Below are 18,661 nucleotides of genomic sequence, written 5' to 3'. Positions count from 1 at the left end.
GCTACGCTTGTCAAAATAAGGGAACCCGCGAGGTTATCCAGGGACGTAGAATGCTTGGGATGGCCTTTGTGGCAAAGTTCTAAGGCAGCATGGTGGAGCTTAATAACTTTGTTGAGATCCTCTAGTCGTCCGTGTTGGTCAAATCGAGTATTTAGAGTAACAGCAAGGTTACTCAGCGACATGGAACGATCAGGATGGCCTTCGGGGCAAAGCACTAGGGCTTCATAATGAAGCTTGACAGCTTCGTCGAGGTCTTCCGTCTGTTTACAATGTTCAAATCGAGTTGCGAGGGAGCTCGCAATGTTATTCAGAGATGCGGTATGATAAGGATGGCCTTTGGGATGAAGATATAATGCTTCACGGTACAGCGTGATTGCTTCCTCTAGATCCTCTAGCTTTCCCCATCGCCTAAATCGTATGAAAAGAGAAGATCCGAGATTATTCACAGTCCGGGAACGTTCTGGATGTCCTCTGGGACGAAGTCGAAGGGCAGCACGGTGCAACATAACTGCTTCCTCCAGATCTTCTATTTTACCAACATACTCAAATCGTTTGGAAAGGGAAGATCCAAGATCCTCCATTGCCTCGGAACGATATGGATGCCCTTCAGGACAAAGGTCCAGTGCGGCACGGTGCAACTCGATTGCCCCCTCTAGATCCTTTAGTTCACCCCATCCCACGTATCGTGTAGATAAAGAGGTTCCGAGATTTTCCACTATCTCGAAGCGATCCGGATGTCCTTTGGGGCGAAGTCCGAGCGCAATACGATCATGGAAAATAGACGCATCAAGTTCTTTCCGCTCTCCTGATTGCTCGAAGTGATTCCAGTGTCTACGTGCTACTTTGTGGAGAACACGGCAGATCAATTCGAGGTTCACGGAGTACTCCATGTGCGCACAGAATTCCAGGAACGCTTGTCGATAATTCCGCTTCTTGCTCGTCCTGCTTATTCAGTGAGAACTTTGAAGCGAAGAAAGGGGCCTACGGGATACATTACCTGAAGCCCGTCTTTGAATGTTGTCTTTCACGCGAAGGACTCGTAATGTGTCTAAAAATATTTTCTGTCATTTGTTCATGCGAAAGTGTGTAAATGAAGAGACTAACCTTCAGGAGACGGGCAACAGCTAACACCTCACCAAGCTGGTTGACGCAGCGTAATGTATCAGCCCTAGAAGCTTTCACTTGGCTCTCACCCTTGAGCAGAACGTTAGGGTTGAGGGTAAAGAGTAGGCGCGCACACACTGCATTGGGCAAGGCAGGGAACACGTTGAAGCTGTGATGAAGGTTTGACACTAAGGATAAATCGAGACAAGATGCAAGAAATATAATCTTGTTGAGTAAGTCTTCTGGACACAGCATGTCGAAATGTCTCCCGAAATTAACTCTTGCTTCCGCAAAGGGCATAATTGTAGACATGCGAGGTGTGAATCTTATATCGCTTACATAATCATTTCGATGGCATTCGGAAGACTCAGCTGTGCATTCGATTGAGTATGGGTTTGAGCAAGGTTAGCCCATTGCTTGGTGGACTCGAGTCGAGCCGCAGAGCTAGAAAACTTTTGCTTATTAACACGTCCAGTAATTGAATGCTTTCTTCGAAATGAACTGTGAGGAGATCTGTTGCAAGAGTGCATCCAGACGATTGTTCAGATTTAATCAGACTGTTGAGACGTGTACGTGATGTGTAAAGGAGGCCGGTTCCGACGGCAAGCTGTGCGATATGAATGGAGGAAGCGAGAGTGGTTCTTCGCATAAGAGGAGTGGCGCGAGAGCCAGTTGTGCCTCACGTCCTGAGACCCTGTGCGACGTCGGAAAATATGAAAGTCGATGAATGCGCCAACGCGTCAGGCATGCACGCTCTGTACGCAGTATCGGTAACTGCATCAACCAAGAGCATGTCCGATTGAGGTGCACACGGTTGGCAAAAATGGTATTGAAACCTCGCCTTAGTTATGCACGGCTCCTTGCATCATTCCATCAGACAATCATTGTAAGATACATTACCAGTTCTTCAGTTCATTGATGAATTACGTTTGCACAAGTTAAATTTCGGTCAATGTTCCAAATACCCGAGTTCGATTCCTTTAATCTGCAACGCCTGTTCAACGAAGATGGAATAATATCGTGCAACTGCATTAGTTATGCCTGAAAACCCGAGAGTAGCCGACTTACCAGCAATTTCGAGAGGAATCGTGAGTGTGAAAAGTCACTGGCTGCGAACCAGAGCTAGAAGATAGTCTTAGTGATGCAACGATAGCTTTCAGAGTTACATTGCTCACCCCTGGTTGACCAGATGGTTTATATCCTGCTCGTATCTCTCCATGTTCGTCACTACCGAGTAACTTGCTTGTCTTGTCGATAACTTCGCGTCCGAATAAGCGGATGAGCTTTTCGCGGAGAGGATGCCATCCAGTTCTTTATACAGAATGTCATTCAATAGAAAACGTCAGATTTAAATGTAGGAAGCATGCACATTAGGAAAGGAATTACGAACGCAAGGATGATTGCATCCGCATCCAGCTCGGAACCGTCTGTGAACACGACGGTCTTCTCTGCTAGATGATGTATTTCGACACCTTGCTTGACTTTCACCTTGCCGGTGCTGATAAGTTCCGCACACCCTACATCAACAACTTCCGAGAAACTTGTGTTAGAATATGAACTCTAAGACCACTTTGCGGGTAACTTACTAGATCCTTGAAGCTTCGATAAGTAGTTAGAAAGCTTCGGCTGTTAATTGGGAGCTCACCTCCTTGCCGATCGAATGGCATAGTTAATTGTCCTGCACCGTCAGGTCCAGCCGTCAGTTTAAAACCAGCCTTCGTCAAACCCTCATGCATCTCCTTATCAAATTCCTCTGCAAGCGGTTGAAGCATCCTCCCCAATTCGCGGAGCGCACCAAGTGGAAATCCAGCAAATGCGAGATCTGAGTAATACACAGGACGATCCTCGGGGAAGACCATACTTAACATTTTGTAGAGGTACTTGTCAGAGACAACACACGTTTCTGAGCGTTGGACCATTGTGACATCCTGTGCACCACGGAAGACAAGATCCTGGCATATATCTGCCGACGTATTTCCTGCCCCTACCACGACTATACGTTTTCCCTTGAATGGTTCACCGCCAGAATATGTGCTGGCGAGAATGATTGTACCAGTAAATAATGAGGTCCCCGGAAGTGATGGAATTACAGGATCTCCGTAAACGCTTATGGCCATGACGAGATGCTGTGGATGAAGCGTGATAGGCTTGCCATTGCGGTCGACGGTCAGGTCCCAACGTTTAGTGGTGGAATCGTACTTCGGGGTCGGTACGAGAGTTGTGGAAGTCCAAACGACGAGATCTTGATTGTCAGCATACTGCTCGAGCCAATTTGCTAATTTGTCTCGCGGTGTAAACGTGGGCCAGTTCGACGGAAATGGCTGATATAACACTGATACCTCTATTGTTATGAACTCTCAGAACGAGGCAGATGAGAACAAACGCACGGCAGTGGTGGGAACGTGGGGTATGCAGCGCAAGCGTTGGATATCGATTACGCCAGACGTCTCCGACGCGGGCTGTCTGTTCAATAACAAGGGCGCGGATGCCCATCTGACGAAAGCGGGCAGCGACGTGAAGACCCGATTGAGCAGCACCAACTAAAGTACACGCTTAGACGGAGATACAAGGAGTCGTAACATGGCATACCTATAACCACCTGAGGATCGTTTTCAATTGTCTCGCGTCGTTGAACGTTAACCTCTCCCCAGGATAGAGTATGACCACCATACACGCCAGACTCGTTCTGTGGTTCTTCATGACCTTTCCAGTCCCTTAGCGTCATCATAACGGCGAAGGCCTTCGGAGCCTCGCCATCTCTCGGATAGTGCAATCGGACAAATCCCTTACCGAGGGCCTTTGGAGTCTCGAAATCGAACGCTGTCTCTATAATAGGGGGTAATCGTGGAGAGACTTGAGAAATGTGAGGCCTTCCATAAGGGTTGGTATCGAGGACAACATTCGAGATTTGTGCCTTGCCCAGCGCAGACTGCAAGTGGGTACGAATGGCGTCGTGTCCTTGACGTGCCTCGAGGCTCGGGTTAAAGACTAGCAGATCACGAAGCCAGCAAGATGGATCAAGGCAGTCGAGTAGAGCTTCTATACTTCCTTGACTGACAACTTCGCCAAAGGCCTTGATCCAGGACGAGGCAAGGTCCAACTCCGCCGTCGCCATGTCGCAGCAAGATATTAAAATCCCCCTCGTTCGAGGATAAAAGAGCGTTGCCAGTCAAGTCACCAATACATTTCAGATCCTTTATATACCGAAACAAACTAGTGTTGTCTTAAACACGCACGCATGGCTGTTCTGAAAATGACAGCTGGACAGAGCCAAGGTGCTAACTTACAGTGATATTGGGTTGTTATGGCATGCCAAGCGCTGGCGGTAGTGCTAAACTCTGAGTGGATGACTTCCCGTAAGGCTTTCTGACGAGAAAAATACTAAAAACCGTGTCTAAATCATCGGTCCGAAGGGAACCGACTAGTGTACCATAATTTCGGTCAACAACACCCCATGAATAAACTTAAAATCTGTACAGGGGGGGGTACCCCCCCTGTACAAACCTCAAAACTTGAGAAATACGTTCATAATAATAAATATGGTAATATAGCCGACGCTTATGACAGTATCCCTGATTGCCTGTCACTTTGTCATCGGAGTTACATCTGTATTTAGTATAATTGATGATCAACATGTTCTCTCAGAACATTTGCCCTTAGCTATAGCATCTATGAATCTTGGTGTTATGGGAAGCAAATTTTGTCTAAATCTATCCTATCTCGCTTATATACAGAGTTTATGAAAATAGGATGCCTTTTTTCTAGCAGAATTCTTACGGGAAGTCATCCAGTCTGATGCAAGCGCTGCATTTTCTCGGTTCCAAATATGGACCTGCTTATGTGAGATGCTGGGTAAGAGGCGTGTGATTAAATCAGGCACTTTATTACATAAACTTATTATCCTAATGTGGAATACGTTAAATGTCGACGAGTTCTTTAATCTTTTTCTTTCATTGTTCGACACTATACTTCTGCCTTTTCACAGTGCAAATACTATGACAGTTGTTTGATTACTACCTGAAATGCTCACTCAAATGCAACAGTATTATTTGTCATCCCTCCAGCCAGCTTAAGGAATGATTCTTCCTGCCCTGGTAGCTTTTGCTGCCTCACTTTGCGCTTCGTCCCGAAGGTACCGTCCATAAATCTCCGCATAATACGCTCGTTCCTTTATACCGAAGATCAGTCAGCTATAATATCCCTTCACGGAAAACAAATTGCACAGAACGCACACTGGTCGTCCTTACTACACTCTCCCTCTTCTCCAACAAACCTGCCCACTCGTTCCACGCATCCGAAACTTCACTCCTCTTGTATCCACGATTTTCAGTGATAACATACTCCCTCACAACCCACGGTGCAATTGCCACATCCACCAAGCTCAACTCCGCACCAAGGAAATACGGCCCTTTGCATTTCTCAGAAAGCTGTCTCAAACCTTCATACAAATCCTTTCTCGCCTCGTCCTGCTTCTCACGCTCCTGGGACTGCAAGAGACGCATGAACGCCGGGATTACACGCTTACTAATATGGTCCACCCAGATGCGAACGAACGCCCGATCGTATGGGTCGTGTGGGAGAAGGTAGGGTGGGTTGTTTGGATAGAGGTCTTCGAGGAACTCGCATAGGATGAGTGATTCGTAGAGTGCCTTCCCTCGATATTCAAGAGCTGGGACAAGACCCTTCGGGTTAATGTCTAAAAAATCCTCTTGTTCAGGACACGGATTCTCATCTAAATATTAGATCACTTACCTAGGAAGTGCTTTTCTTTCTTGTACGGATTGACCTCCTTATATTGGTATGGAATGCCTTTCTCCTCAAGAGCGATCCACGTTCGTTGCACGTAAGGACAGAACTATATTTTCAGAGCGTTCGTTCGTTTCATTACTAACTGAAACATATAAAGCGGAAGACATATTGAATGGCTCACCCATCCACTGTAGAACACAACCTCTTCAGGAGCCTGGTGCGCCGCTACTACTTTCGCAGCCTCACCAGTCGCACTTGGATGGATATGCTGATCTGGAATAGACATGTTGTCTCTCTCTCTATAATACTTTCTGAAGGCACTGCACGAGTGAGAGCCTCAAGCAAGAATGACGAAATCCATGCGAATGCTTGCTCTTTATATGGCGCTAATTAAAGTTAGAAACTTACTAATGATGTGCTTAAATGACCCACCGGGAGTTATTGTAGGTTTGCATTGATAACTAAAATACCTAGAGAAAGGTCCCGAAAAAAAGAGACGCATTTCGGAAGCATAATCCATGGCAGAATAAATATGGGGAATGAAAGGCGTAGTACACTTAGTTGCTAATGTAATTGTGTCTGGATCCTCTATTTCACTCCGTGTACTCTACAATTAAGAAGGAAAAGCAAAAAGAGAGGGATACCGAATCGTAAAAGTACAATCTGTTATCTGTTTATCAGGGAGAACGAATAAGTGTAATAAGTGTGAATGCATGTACGATATACCAGAAGGTAAAAAGAAAAAAATCCAACAAGTCCAATCGAGGAATTGATACGAGAACAACAACATCGCGGGGTCATAAAAACGGGCATGATAAGACACAACCACCAGAAACCTCTAACGAGATATAAAGCACATGCTCTACACACCACCACCACTCTTCTCAACAGGTATAACCATCCTATCTCTCCTCTTCTTCCCACCCGTCACCTGCTTCTTCACAAGGCTAGGCCGGAAAAGAATCTCCCTCAATCCCGTACAAATCTCCACGAACTCATGAAAGTCGTAATCTGTCCTTGCATCCAATCCAGCTTCAGCAAGGACGTATCGTACGTCGTCATCTCGTACCTTCGCGTAATCCTCACCAAGCGAGAGGAGTAGGGGCTTTAGAGAAGAAGCGGGGAGACGAGTGGTGTTGGAATCAGCGTGTGAGTTGAAAGCTGAGCGAAGGTCTGAGAGTTCAGTGGAAGAGACATGCGAGCGTGTATATTCCGGTGCTGTAGCGGGAGTGATGGTAGCAGTGGCTCTTGGACTAAAGCTGAGCGCCGAGCGAAGTGTCTCGAAGAAAGAGTGCGGAGCCGTGTCTAACGATTTGGCTACTTCCGCATCCGACGGGAGATATGCAAGGCCCATACTCCTCAGGAAACCAACTCCACGTTCTAGTTCCTTTCTTCGTCGCCTTGCATCCCACCCAAGCTCCTCGGATAGTATCTCGACAACGCGAGGCAGCGCATGCAATGCAGCGTGCGCATCGAGGAACGCTAGTCGCGTACGACGAGCTAGGACGTCGACAGCAGTTTGTGCGTATTCGTGTCGGACAGCGTACCGCACCTCCGCTTCGATGAACGGATACTGTGCACCGCCATCTGCGTTCTGAACGAGACGTACTCCGGAAATTGGCCACGAAGCTGTAGTGTCGGTTTGACTTTGTTCGTCTTCGGCTGCTGCGAGGGCACAGACTGACCAAGCGCGGTCACCGTAATTCTCCGATAAATGCCGCGCAACATCTGCATCAACGCCATATCGCTGGACGAGTCCAATAAACTGGTTGCGCGTCCAACCATCCGAACCATCTAAATGAACCTTCTCTGTCACGCAACCAGACTTGGCGCGATCCTGAAGAGAAAATGTTTCCACAGCCCTGTCGACGGTCTCCTCCGCCATCTTGCGATAGGTAGTCCATTTTCCACCAGCAATAGTAAGGAGTCCAGAGGGTGAGACGTGAACAATATGATTCCGTACGAGGCCTTCCGTCCTCGCCGCATTCGGGTTACGCACTAACGGGCGAATTCCTGACCATGCTGAAAGTACGTCTCCGCGACGTACTTTGATGTCTGGGGAGAGGTAATGCCTTACTTCATCGAGGACCCAATCGACATCTTCCTCGCGTGGGCGTGGTTCAGGCTCGATTGCGCAAGGACTGTCAGTTGTCCCCGCTATAGTAGAACCTTGCCAAGGTAAAAAGAAAATCACACGTCCGTCGGAAGTCGCTGGGTCGAGCAAACCCATATTTCGTGGCGCGTAGTAATTAGGAAGCGTGATATGCACTCCAGCAGCCGGTGCGACTATTGGTTGATGTTCAGGGTTGTCCAGTGCGAGGAGCGAATCAGCGAACGGGCCGGTTGCATTGATGATACCACGGGCACGAACAGGCCAGGACTTTCCTGTCAGTACATCCTTTACAACAGCACCCTTGAGCTTTCCCGTATTCTGATCCTTCTCGAGCTGGGAGACCTCGACGTGATTCGCAACAATAGCACCATGACGGACAGCAGTCATAATGAGAGCCATGTTCATACGTGAATCGTTATGCTGGCCATCATAATATACAATAGCACCAACGAGACCTTCTTGTTTGAGCATCGGAAAAGCTTCAAGTGCCTTTCCCTTGCTCATGATGTATGAGGACTCCATATTCTCCTTTCCTGCGAGTATATCGTACAATTTGCATCCGGCCCAATAGTAAGGCACCTGCCAATACTTATACACGGGTAGCATGATGGGCAGCATATGTGAGAGATACGGGGCCGTCTCAAGAAATATACGCCGTTCGTGCAAAGCCTCCTTCACAAGCCTGTATTGTTCATAGTCGAGTTCCATAACGGCCTTCTGGAGATAGCGTACGCCACCGTGAACAAGCTTCGTCGACTTTGACGAAGTTCCTGCAGAGAATTTAGTTATATATACCTCTCATAAATCATAATGTTGTGATATACCGGAACTAAAGTCGTCGCGTTCAACAAGTGCGACCTTCAGACCACGAGTTGCCGCATCGACCGCCACACCAGCCCCAGTTGCTCCTCCTCCAACAATAAGCAAGTCAAACTCATGTTCACCGCCAGCACTTGATGCGCGCAGTGCATCTAGCATATCCTTCCGTGACGGAGGTATCCATGGTGGAGGTGGTCTGCGATTTCGAACGGTGGAGGGTGGGTATGACGGACCCGAGTTGAGGTAGTAGTACCCGCCTGCAGCGGATGTCGCCGCTGCTACCGACGCGTAGGCAAAAGCACGGCGAGAGAGCAGCGCCCTAAAGATGGGCATGCAGGATGCCAAAGACGATGATGATGGTGGTGGTGGACAATGTCGGCGTAATCTGCAATCGGGGTATTGTATATGTAATTTCTCTCTCTTGTAGGAAACGGCCCGCCGGCCCGCTTACCAGTTCCTCCGAGCAGTGAGTACCGTCATGGACCGGTCCTTGTAACACCACCATTCCTTGTAACACCCTATACATAGTGCCACTACTCACAACAATTTTACCTCAAAAAATATATAAATGAATTTCTATTATATCTTCCTAGTGTATGTAAAAAAATTGTGGCAAACAGATTAGAATTTGTTGAGCTATGTTGAAAATAAGGGTAAAAACTAGATAATCAAGAAAATGCTCAGATTTTCCAGTGATAGTCATGGCTCCTCCTACAACACAACTTCAACTAAAAAATACAAGACTATCTGTTATGTTAAAATAAGCATACATACAAATTTTTAGACAATTTCATTAAGATTTGCAATTTATAAAAATTAAAAAGTACAAACCACAGTTTATTTTAGTCACATGACTGTACTGAGCAATATTCAGTCAAGAGATACACTCATTACCAAGGGCCACACAGTTAAAATATTGACTTAAATATCTGAGTATACTAATATAGAAGTCCAATACAAATATTATATTGCCTTAATGACTTTAAAAATAATGCAGACAAGGTAGATTACTTGTGTGTACATCGTGGGAAAATGGGTGTTACAAGGAATAGTGACGTGCTCTTTTGGGCACAAAACATCTATCCTTTATATCTAATTTATTTCTCATTTATTTGTCACAGAAATTTGTAGAGTAATGTTAAACAGTATTTATTTTCATATAGTATTTTTTGTTTGAGGTTAAAAGGTGTGAAAATGAAGTAAATTCAGAATTAAAATGTAGTGTTACAAGGACCGGTCCATGACGGTAATTCTCCGAGTCAAGCTATCGGCGCGTGAAGAAATATCTTATCTGTATAATCTCAAGAAGCCTTTTTACCTAAATAAAAGGGAAATATAAAAAATAACTTGATTTTATAGGATTTTTTTCAGTGAATTTCGCCATGAATCACATGCATCTGAACGATGATGATGAATGGAGTCGGTACCGGATATAGAGACGCTCTGGGCCGAGCGGATCAATCCGACGAACGTGCAGATCCTGTCGATCCGATAAGATCGACTCACCAAAAACCCTCCTCAAACGTTTGCGAAACCACGATTCAGAGGCCTTCTAGTTACGTGGCAAGCTTCATGTACTACTCTTCTCAATCAAAATAGTCGATCTTCCCCAAAAACTAGTATAAATTTTCTCATGCACTACTTTTCGACGACCCAAATTACAAACCATGGCTTAGCAAAGGACGATCTTCCCAATGCTACAATCGTACTAAGCTAAAACTTGGCAAATACTAACGGTATTTTATATGCTCTGAAATTTATTCTTACTTTTATGTCCCTAATGTCATTTAAACAGTCAAGAAGTCTATCCATCTTAGGTTCAGACTCACTGTCAGGTTATGTCTTAGACAGTAATGCTTAGAGACTCAGGCTACCACAAGTCTCTTTCAGGCTGGATGTCGCATCTTCATATCGTCTCCTCCTTCCTCCCCGAAAGTCCTAGGAGCTCATATATCCTTTCCATCTATTATCACAGCCCTAGAACTCTCTTTGTTTCCTGGATGAAGCAGCTGTGTACAGCTTGTAAACATGACAGTTAACAAAGCCTGCTCTCCTGTATCAGACAAAATTGCAATATGCAAGATAGACTTGATCGCTATAGGTACGCTCACTTATTTACTTAGATATATCAAATTTAAGTCTAATCAATTTTTGAAAATTCTAGCCATAATCATATTCACGGTTTTCTTCCTCCTTTACTGTCTCGAACGGATCGTCCTTTTCGCACAACGAATCATGTCGTATAGGAAGAGACGAAATCAAAATAATCAGCCAGAAGTTCATTCTCCCGCGCAAAGCGAATCCACACTGGTCCCCGACAACGCAGACGACTCCAAGAAAGAAGACTTATTCAAGTTGGCAGGGTCAAAGGATAATATCGAAATGCTCCCCTTGCATCGTTGTCTCGAACGGTCTGCCTCTGATTTCGGTCGTGAAGATCCTGCAGATACAATACTGCGACGTCCAAGATTACTAAGGCGACTTCACTCGAGCTCCTCACTGTCACTGTTCAGAGTTATGCTAACTAGACCGGCGCCTGTGCATGTCCGTTCGGACGACTTAGTTCGTCCTCTTCCCTCTCTTAACGTTAGCCGCGCAGACCTCGGAACTCGTTCCTCGACCAACGTATCTGATGACACGCTTTGTGCCTCGCCGCCTTAGTTGCTGCCAAGGTCGCTCGCAGTATTCAGCTTTCCATCTCGAGACCTCCAAGACCAATGCGTCATATTGCAATCAGTGATTCCCTGTCACTCTATATTGCTTGTGATGCTCGTGGTCTTCTCTTCAGCCTCGTACCTCTTGTGTGCCTTCGTCAATGAATGATATCTGTTTAGGGAGGGAAGGTTGTTTAAGACTGCCTGTTTTTAGCATGTCTGTATCTCTCATAGTGACAGTTATGAACACTCATTATTAAGCCGAGGGAACCTGTTGTCATAAAGATTACTTTAGTAACGGCCGCTTGTCCGTTTCACATGTTATCTGTCTTTCTAATGCGACGGCAATGTACTTGCCGCTTGTTGAGACTGCTTGTACTTAAAGGCATTATGAGATATTGTTAGTTATCGCGCCATTCAAGTTGTACAATTGTAGAAGCGTTAATGCCTCACCGAAGCATCGTCAGAGAAGCCGTTGAGCCGAGGACCCAATATTGAAAGTAGATGATCATTATATTCATTAAGTATCTTCTCGTGCACAATTCGGCGGAGTGGTATCGTCTGACAAAAGGTCGTGCACGGTGAAGGTCTAGTTAATTCGCATGGAGAGATTGAGCATGAGACGATAAGACAGAAGAACGACGGGAAATCGAAGACACCCTCGAGGAGAATCTAGGCAGTTAAAGGCCTTGCGTCTCGTTCCACGATAATAACATGGTGAATAAGCTCGACGTCTTCCAATCATCCCTTGGTCGCCATCCGGCTCCTTGAGCTCCTCAACGGCTGCTTCTCAATACCGATATCGGCCTCCTGCAACTGCGGCTTCCCTACCCGTGAACGTACCCTACTTCGTCCCGCCTCCTTCCCTGCTCCTTGAGGGACTTCATCTCCAACTTCCTTTGCTTGCCATGTTCCATTTCTGAACTTCCTAATGCACGCGTTGCTCCCAGCTTCCTGGTATTCTGTACGCGTGACACTCACGTTGGCGAATCCTGGTTGGCGGGCATACTCAGCGCCTCCGAAGTACGCCGCTGTGATTGGGCTGTTCAACATGAAAGTTTTATAAACGGCCCGAAAAGTAAAACCAACCAATTGACTTACTTGGATGATTCAAATACGCGGACTTCGTACTCAACAGGTGCAAGGCTTCGCAATTCAGATATTCTAGGTGGCCCTTAGCATCTAAGAAAAACTTCAGATTGAGCTTAGATCAAGAACACATACAGCCTTTGTCGGAAGCCCGCGAACACGGCGTTACCCCCGACCACACCAATATTAGCCCAGAACAACCCCTGCACGTCCCCAGGTAAGGACGAGATCGAGTCCGCGATTGTACTGGAAAGTCCCGCCTGATCAAGTCCTATAAGAAGATTGATGTTAAGATCTCCTTCTGAGCACCTCAGATTCAAAGAAGCACAAACCAATATCAGTGGGTCTGAACAGCACCTCGGGCACAGAAAACCGTTCAGTATTCATTCGTACGACATCTTCATCCGCCGGAATCTGCTCGCCCTGTAATTTTACCCTTCCCGCTCGTCCCTCCGAGTACTTCGGCAAGATGTATTCCTGTACGATCTTGGATGAATGAAACCTGTTTGGCATATCAATTATGTGCAGGATAACAACCATCAGCAATGGCGCTCACCGACTCGACTCCATATCTTCCTTGTAATTTGTCGAGACGTAGCAACACTTTTCCTTTATGTCATTCGTGATGTACGTTTCGCCCATCAGATCGTACTGCCGGAGTGAAAGCAGCTCCTTAAGGTGGTTTGTCAGAAGCTTTCCTCCGATGTCCAATCTGACAAAGAATGAGTGCCGCGCAAGGAAACTTCGCACCAGATTAACTCACCTTCGAACGCCTCTCCAGATCACCTTCCCACTCATCACGGGCACAACATGTGTGAAGCTATATCCGGAGTCGACGATCAACATACATTCCGGAGGGCCCTCGGAGTCGGATGCTTCATCGTGAAATAACGACCCGTAAGGTATCAGCGACGCCGCTGCCGCGAAACAACCGGCCGTTCAGTAGAGTGTATTCACCCTTATTCGCCTCACTCACGTGTACAACGGTAATATGACTGGAACTCATACTCTTCGAACACGAATTGGTCATATTGCTCTTGAATATTTGGTAAGTTGAAATATGGCTCTGTGATGAGAAGAGACGCCTCGGACGTCGTAATCTGATTGTGCGTCAACGGGTGGGATGCTTCCATAACATTGTCAATATACCTTTAGACAATCCGATGAGAACAAGCCGTCCCATATTGCCTTTTGGGCATCCCAGTCCGTCAGATAGCCCTATGATAGTTGAGCACGCGACCCGTTGTAACTTGTAAGTAACTTTACAACGCACACGTTCAAAGGGAAGACGGTAATGAAGAGTGGCAAAGTCCTTGCATCGGTCAAATTCGTGCCCAAAGAATATTTTTTTGTCGCCCTTGGTCTGCCGCACGATCGCGTTCGTCACGGTTCTGAAAGAAAGGCGTTCAGCGCGAGAGCACGGCCAACGTGGAGATACGACCATACCTGGGTTCTGGCAATACAATATCCACCTCATCTGCAACCACGACGTTTGTCTTGATAGTTGACGCGCCATTGTCAAGGACGACGATGGGTGTCGGATGCATAATCAGTCGCCCATCATCATCGCTGTCAAAGTTGCAGCTCAGCTCGAACTAAGGCGCGTTGACGCGTCAGGGTCACGCCCTCTCTCTCTGACTTGAACTGTCATGTTCTGGTGTCCCGCAGTTCTCTGAACAGTGTCGTCGACAATAATCTACTATCAAGAGAGGGATCATCGTTTTCGTTGACCGCTGCATTTTGCAAATTACCCCGCACGCATCAAACCATATTGCACAGTGTAGACGCTTCGCATTCACTATCTACTCCGTTATACCGTCAACTCTATTTCAGCACAATACAACTTCTGAACAATTGCTATCTCTGGATAGCCGCCAGCAGCAACTGTCTGATAGGGGATTCCACAAATTAAACATTCTTCCCCGCCATCTTTCTGGTAACCGGAATACACACAGCCATGTGTATTGGCCTCTGGTCCCTGGAACACCCAGAATATTCTCTGTACGCCGCGATTCCCATCTAGCGGAAGAATGCGCGACTGAACTTTTTGTTCATCCCCTGCTGCCATAGAATACTGTACACTAATCGCGATGAATATCTCTCACGTCCGACAGAAAATGCCCACTTCCATTCCTTTGGGCATGAAGGCATACGTGAGGCCTTTGTATTGTCAGGTCTTGACCTTCAGTGCGGTGGCACTTGGTTCGGGATAAATCGTGCTGGGCGTATCGCACTATTGTAGGTTTGCATTTCCTGTGTCTTCAGGGAGAAGGGTCCGCTGACGGAGGCGATTAGAACAAATATCAATGAACAAGTCGGTGCTCACCATAAAGAATCTAGAGGGCATTTAGTGTCATCCTTCCTTCTTCCGGATGCTCCCGACGTAGAGCAGTTCGTGCAAATGCTCAAGGACGATCCTTCGGCAGACTATCCAGGATTCAACTTACTGCTTCTTTCGCCCTCAACACAGGGACAGACTAACACACTTACATATGAGGCATTGCTGATCACAAACTCTGCGGGAGGTGGTACAATAACCAGCCGACCCCTCCTTGCTGAAGAACGACGCATAGGTGGAGTCTCGAACGGCGTAGACAGAATTAATGAGGGGACTTGGCCAAAAGTAAAGACAGGGGAAGATATCTTAGTGGAGCTTCTTAATGAAAGCCAGACCAAGGCTTCACAGCCTTCCGATTATGAGCTTGCAGAGCGACTATTTGAGATCCTGTCGTACGGAACCTTCGTAAGTCTCACTTAAGCTCACCTCGCTAACCATGTTCGGTCATAGGCTTCAATCATCACCAGCACCAACAAACCTTTATGAGATGCGCACTTCTATTGAAGTCCCACCAGTTTGCTTGCGCTCCAATTGCCTGTCTCCGAAAAGTGATTCGAATGACGAGCACGATTTAGGCGCCACGCGCCTTTCAACTATTCTGCTTGTGGGCCGGGATGGCCATGTCCTATTTATTGAACGGGACGTCTGGAAGTTAGATGGTGAAGGTAAGGCAGCCCGAGGAGATCCACGGGAAGCCCGTATGTTCCGCTTCACGTTGGATGGCTTCAAAGAGGTCGAAGACGATCTCAAGGGGAAGGGTAAAGACTAGTCCAAGTCATTCACAAGCGACTGTCTTGATAAGTATTGTCTGATGTTGTTCATGGGATACAAGAGGTTTAGCCGCAATGATGCAGAAAGGGGAAGAAAACTCGTGGCGCAGGAACAGAGGCGGAAAGGAAGAAAACATGCACACCCTTGACGTTGAAATGACGGGGAAGGTTAATAGCATCTCTTATCTTTAGTTTAACCCCCACTCTAGACTTGTTCGGCTTGAGCTTGAACAAACATGGCATTTCTATGTATATTCAATGTGTACGTCAGTGGCGGCACTTGTTGTGAGCATTGCAACAACATAAATCGGCCTGCCCAAGTAAATAACGCCGAGAGTTCGCCAGCAGCTTGGTGCATTGTACCTGATAAGGCTGGAAAGAGGGGCCGATTCCACAATATTGGTATGCGACGGGACAATTTGAAAAACTGATTTTCTAGTACTTTCGGTAGTCAGACTGCTTCTGGGACTCAGACGGTATTTCACGCGTCAGAAAATGCACACTTAATGGCAATGTGATATAGCTAAACCTTCATAGGGTGAGGAAAGATCCGAACGAGAAGAGCCCAGTCTTATTGGCAATGAGATGTACAGTTGCGGAGATGCCAAGAACGGGTGCGCGTTTCTTTTTGAGCAATTCATTACACAATTTCCCAACCTGTTGTACGCCTTTCACATCGTGGCAAGAAAGTCTAGCAACCTTGAAGAATTGTTGATTGACGCCCGCGTTTATTATCTAGCGAACTCTCCTTGTGGATAAACTGCCGCGAACGCATGTGATGTGCGCTTCACATATGAGGCTTGAGAAGATAATGGAGCGGGTCTATTGTGCTTTGAGACCAGATTACAGTGCCTTTGCCTTCGTTCGCGCTTCCTTGCGACGTCGGCGCAAGTAACGTCTTGCATTCGGTATTCCAAACTTTAAGTGTAGTCAAACTTGAGAGGAGTTGATCGATCAAAACGAATGCACACACCTTTGACAACGGATAAAGGATGAGGAGAACAGAACCAATACTCCAAGCCAATTTGATATATCTGGGAAACGGCTCAGGGAATTGATCCTTGCTCCACTTTCTGATAACCACTAGTTCCGTTAGGACCGTAGCCCAGAGGAGCCACGCATGGCAGCCCAGCCGTTTTGCTTTCCTATGGTCATTCAGCTTAACATGGCCATGTCATGGCAGTGAATCATCAATCACCTTGAATCACCCATATATTGGTACAGTTCTCTAACGGCAGGCAGTGCACAAACAAAAATTCCTGCAAGCCTTGCAATTACTATCGGATGACTTGGTTCCATCCAAAGTAAACCCTAATAAGACGTTAGATAGGTAAATTTGCTTCTTACTTAGTCACATACCTTCAGATAGAAAGGGTCTAGCTCCGCGGCAAGAAACACTGCTAACAACAGGACGACAGTAATATAAGATGTAAATGAAGCAGTCCCTTCCCAGTGAAATGCAGTGAAATCATGTGGAGAAAACTGTGTGATGACACGCTTCGTTTTGGACCGTAAACCTCGACTCTGACGAAGTCCACGCCATTCATAATGCTCAATTCATGGACAAAGTAAATCAGCTACAGGTATTGTTAATAAACGGGCATCTACTTACCTTGACTTCGAAATATTGACAAGTTTTCATGCCTAGTAGAGTCAGTACATTATTCATGAGGAAGCTGGCTAGTTAATTTACCCAGGTATGTCCCAAGCCAATTGCATACCAAGACGTCAAGGATCCACTACATGGCCTGTCAATAACGGAAACCACCCGTTGTTTATGACTCACATGATCCCACCAGCACTGCGGACGTGATAGCTGTCAATCAATATAAATGAAGGGAATATAATTCCCAGATTTACCTCTGCGAAGTTTGCTAGCTGGTGCTGCAGACTATATTCGGCAAATTCAAAGGCGATACTTAGAATCTATAAATGTACGTCGGCATGTAAGGAACGCAGAAACGTGTGGAGAAATCTTACCCAGCAAAACCAGTAATCCCTTAGGATAAGAGCTTTACCGAACCAACCCAAGGCATGGGCGAGGCAAAAGATATCAACCGCGTCCTAAGTACTGGTATAAATGAAAATCGACAATGGAAAGAAACAGCATACCCAAATGTTTCTAAATGTGAATTCGCAATTCTCCGCATAACTCTTCTCCGGTAACGGGACTCCGAGATTAGGATCAATATATTTCAGCATCTGCCGCGCGGTATCTAAGTCCTGGAATAGTAGGAATACCATCGCAAGCTCGTAGAGCAAGTTTATTCCCAGAACAATGCGCCAGAATGCAGGATGTGGACGAATGAACGGGCCGTCCCTGAATTGCAATGTAGAAAATAGTAAAAAGAAACAGACGGCCGCATAAACACCTCTGCGTGGGTATGATTAATTATGTTTAGACATTCGCCAGCTTTGCAAGGCACTCACAGCCGGCGTTTGTCCCTTCCTTCCTCTAGTAGATCATCGGTGGTCGCAACGTAAGCCATCAAGCTCATCCCAACCGCGAGGGCGGTCAGTGTAATCGGATGATAGAAAAACCTGTTCGGCAAAGTAATTAAAACTGTGATTCGGAAACAGACACTAATACACACTCAATGCTAGTATCATGCTTCTCTGAAAACGGCTCTATATGTGTATAAGATTCTTTTCGGTCGGCCTGACGCAGAATTGTTAATTAGGCACAGCACTAAGGAATCCTTATTAGAACGACGCACATCGTACCCTGCAGTAGCATCGCGTGAGTTTACTTCATAAACTGTTTATGAGAACATACATCGTACAGGTGCCCCATGTAAGCCTGGTTCCGGCTCTGGGTCTGGTGGAGGTGACAAAAAGCCAGAATCTGATTCGTCGACAGGAGACGTTGGAGGCAAGTCAGCTTCGTCACCGCGTCTTGCACGGGCAAGTAATGCGCCATCTTGCGCAGTTCCAGTCTGCATTTCAAGTTTGTTCGTGGTTTAGGAGTAAGATTACCAAAATCCACCCAATGCCCAGTTGGTGCTCGTCACATGGGGCATTTCAC

The 18,661-nt window shown here is 46.4% G+C and overlaps 9 protein-coding genes across 9 annotated transcripts in view; 2 read left to right on the top strand and 7 right to left on the bottom strand.

Annotated features, from left to right (window-relative positions):
• Positions 1-890, bottom strand: part of FOMMEDRAFT_95249 (uncharacterized protein) — a gene marked incomplete at both ends in the record, with an annotated part of 8,980 nt that extends 8,090 nt beyond the window's left edge. The window contains one exon of the mRNA XM_007270660.1: positions 108-890. Coding sequence (XP_007270722.1) covers positions 108-890 — 783 coding nt within the window. The remainder of the gene's footprint in view (positions 1-107) is intronic.
• Positions 891-1,656: 766 nt separating this feature from the next.
• Positions 1,657-1,897, bottom strand: FOMMEDRAFT_161175 (uncharacterized protein; the record flags this gene model as incomplete). The annotated part of the gene is made up of 2 exons (XM_007270766.1): positions 1,657-1,798; positions 1,857-1,897. The coding sequence occupies 2 exons, from the start codon at positions 1,895-1,897 to the stop codon at positions 1,657-1,659; spliced, it is 183 nt and encodes a 60-aa protein (XP_007270828.1).
• Positions 1,898-2,053: 156 nt separating this feature from the next.
• Positions 2,054-4,219, bottom strand: FOMMEDRAFT_95073 (dimethylaniline monooxygenase; the record flags this gene model as incomplete). Its single annotated transcript, XM_007270651.1, has 7 exons — positions 2,054-2,098; positions 2,173-2,226; positions 2,280-2,415; positions 2,495-2,633; positions 2,750-3,436; positions 3,492-3,644; positions 3,694-4,219. The coding sequence occupies 7 exons, from the start codon at positions 4,217-4,219 to the stop codon at positions 2,054-2,056; spliced, it is 1,740 nt and encodes a 579-aa protein (XP_007270713.1).
• An 809-nt stretch (positions 4,220-5,028) lies between these two features.
• On the bottom strand, positions 5,029-6,187 carry FOMMEDRAFT_23324 (glutathione-S-transferase). Its single transcript, XM_007270597.1, has 4 exons — positions 6,035-6,187; positions 5,857-5,959; positions 5,337-5,800; positions 5,029-5,272 (listed from the first exon to the last, which is right to left on the bottom strand). Exons 1-4 carry the CDS (start codon positions 6,137-6,139, stop codon positions 5,174-5,176), a joined length of 771 nt encoding a protein of 256 aa, XP_007270659.1. The 5' UTR covers positions 6,140-6,187; the 3' UTR covers positions 5,029-5,173.
• A 528-nt stretch (positions 6,188-6,715) lies between these two features.
• Positions 6,716-9,118, bottom strand: FOMMEDRAFT_95321 (DAO-domain-containing protein; the record flags this gene model as incomplete). The annotated part of the gene is made up of 2 exons (XM_007270669.1): positions 6,716-8,736; positions 8,791-9,118. 2 exons carry the CDS (start codon positions 9,116-9,118, stop codon positions 6,716-6,718), a joined length of 2,349 nt encoding a protein of 782 aa, XP_007270731.1.
• Positions 9,119-11,020: 1,902 nt separating this feature from the next.
• On the top strand, positions 11,021-11,525 carry FOMMEDRAFT_161171 (uncharacterized protein; the record flags this gene model as incomplete). The annotated part of the gene is made up of 2 exons (XM_007270765.1): positions 11,021-11,329; positions 11,385-11,525. The coding sequence occupies 2 exons, from the start codon at positions 11,021-11,023 to the stop codon at positions 11,523-11,525; spliced, it is 450 nt and encodes a 149-aa protein (XP_007270827.1).
• Positions 11,526-12,180: 655 nt separating this feature from the next.
• FOMMEDRAFT_95266 (actin-like protein ARP6) lies at positions 12,181-14,075 on the bottom strand (the record flags this gene model as incomplete). Its single annotated transcript, XM_007270662.1, has 10 exons — positions 12,181-12,481; positions 12,541-12,603; positions 12,658-12,799; positions 12,861-13,030; positions 13,085-13,240; positions 13,292-13,445; positions 13,505-13,628; positions 13,678-13,746; positions 13,802-13,919; positions 13,975-14,075. 10 exons carry the CDS (start codon positions 14,073-14,075, stop codon positions 12,181-12,183), a joined length of 1,398 nt encoding a protein of 465 aa, XP_007270724.1.
• A 410-nt stretch (positions 14,076-14,485) lies between these two features.
• Positions 14,486-15,821, top strand: FOMMEDRAFT_113552 (DUF833-domain-containing protein; the record flags this gene model as incomplete). Its single annotated transcript, XM_007270764.1, has 4 exons — positions 14,486-14,529; positions 14,599-14,766; positions 14,824-15,258; positions 15,317-15,821. The coding sequence occupies 4 exons, from the start codon at positions 14,486-14,488 to the stop codon at positions 15,633-15,635; spliced, it is 966 nt and encodes a 321-aa protein (XP_007270826.1). The 3' UTR covers positions 15,636-15,821.
• A 369-nt stretch (positions 15,822-16,190) lies between these two features.
• FOMMEDRAFT_170750 (phosphatidylserine synthase 2) lies at positions 16,191-18,656 on the bottom strand (the record flags this gene model as incomplete). The annotated part of the gene is made up of 15 exons (XM_007270763.1): positions 16,191-16,554; positions 16,610-16,781; positions 16,835-16,947; positions 16,996-17,187; positions 17,249-17,280; positions 17,330-17,375; positions 17,423-17,437; positions 17,497-17,562; positions 17,617-17,700; positions 17,749-18,010; positions 18,067-18,177; positions 18,231-18,295; positions 18,354-18,361; positions 18,413-18,572; positions 18,648-18,656. The coding sequence occupies 15 exons, from the start codon at positions 18,654-18,656 to the stop codon at positions 16,480-16,482; spliced, it is 1,410 nt and encodes a 469-aa protein (XP_007270825.1). The 3' UTR covers positions 16,191-16,479.
• Positions 18,657-18,661: the final 5 nt, after the last annotated feature.

This window comes from Fomitiporia mediterranea, assembly GCF_000271605.1.
Source record: "Fomitiporia mediterranea MF3/22 unplaced genomic scaffold FOMMEscaffold_14, whole genome shotgun sequence".
Classification (NCBI taxonomy): Eukaryota; Fungi; Basidiomycota; class Agaricomycetes; order Hymenochaetales; family Hymenochaetaceae; genus Fomitiporia; species Fomitiporia mediterranea.
Note: the sequence above shows the minus strand (reverse complement) of the source record. Positions and strands in the feature narration are given on the sequence as shown.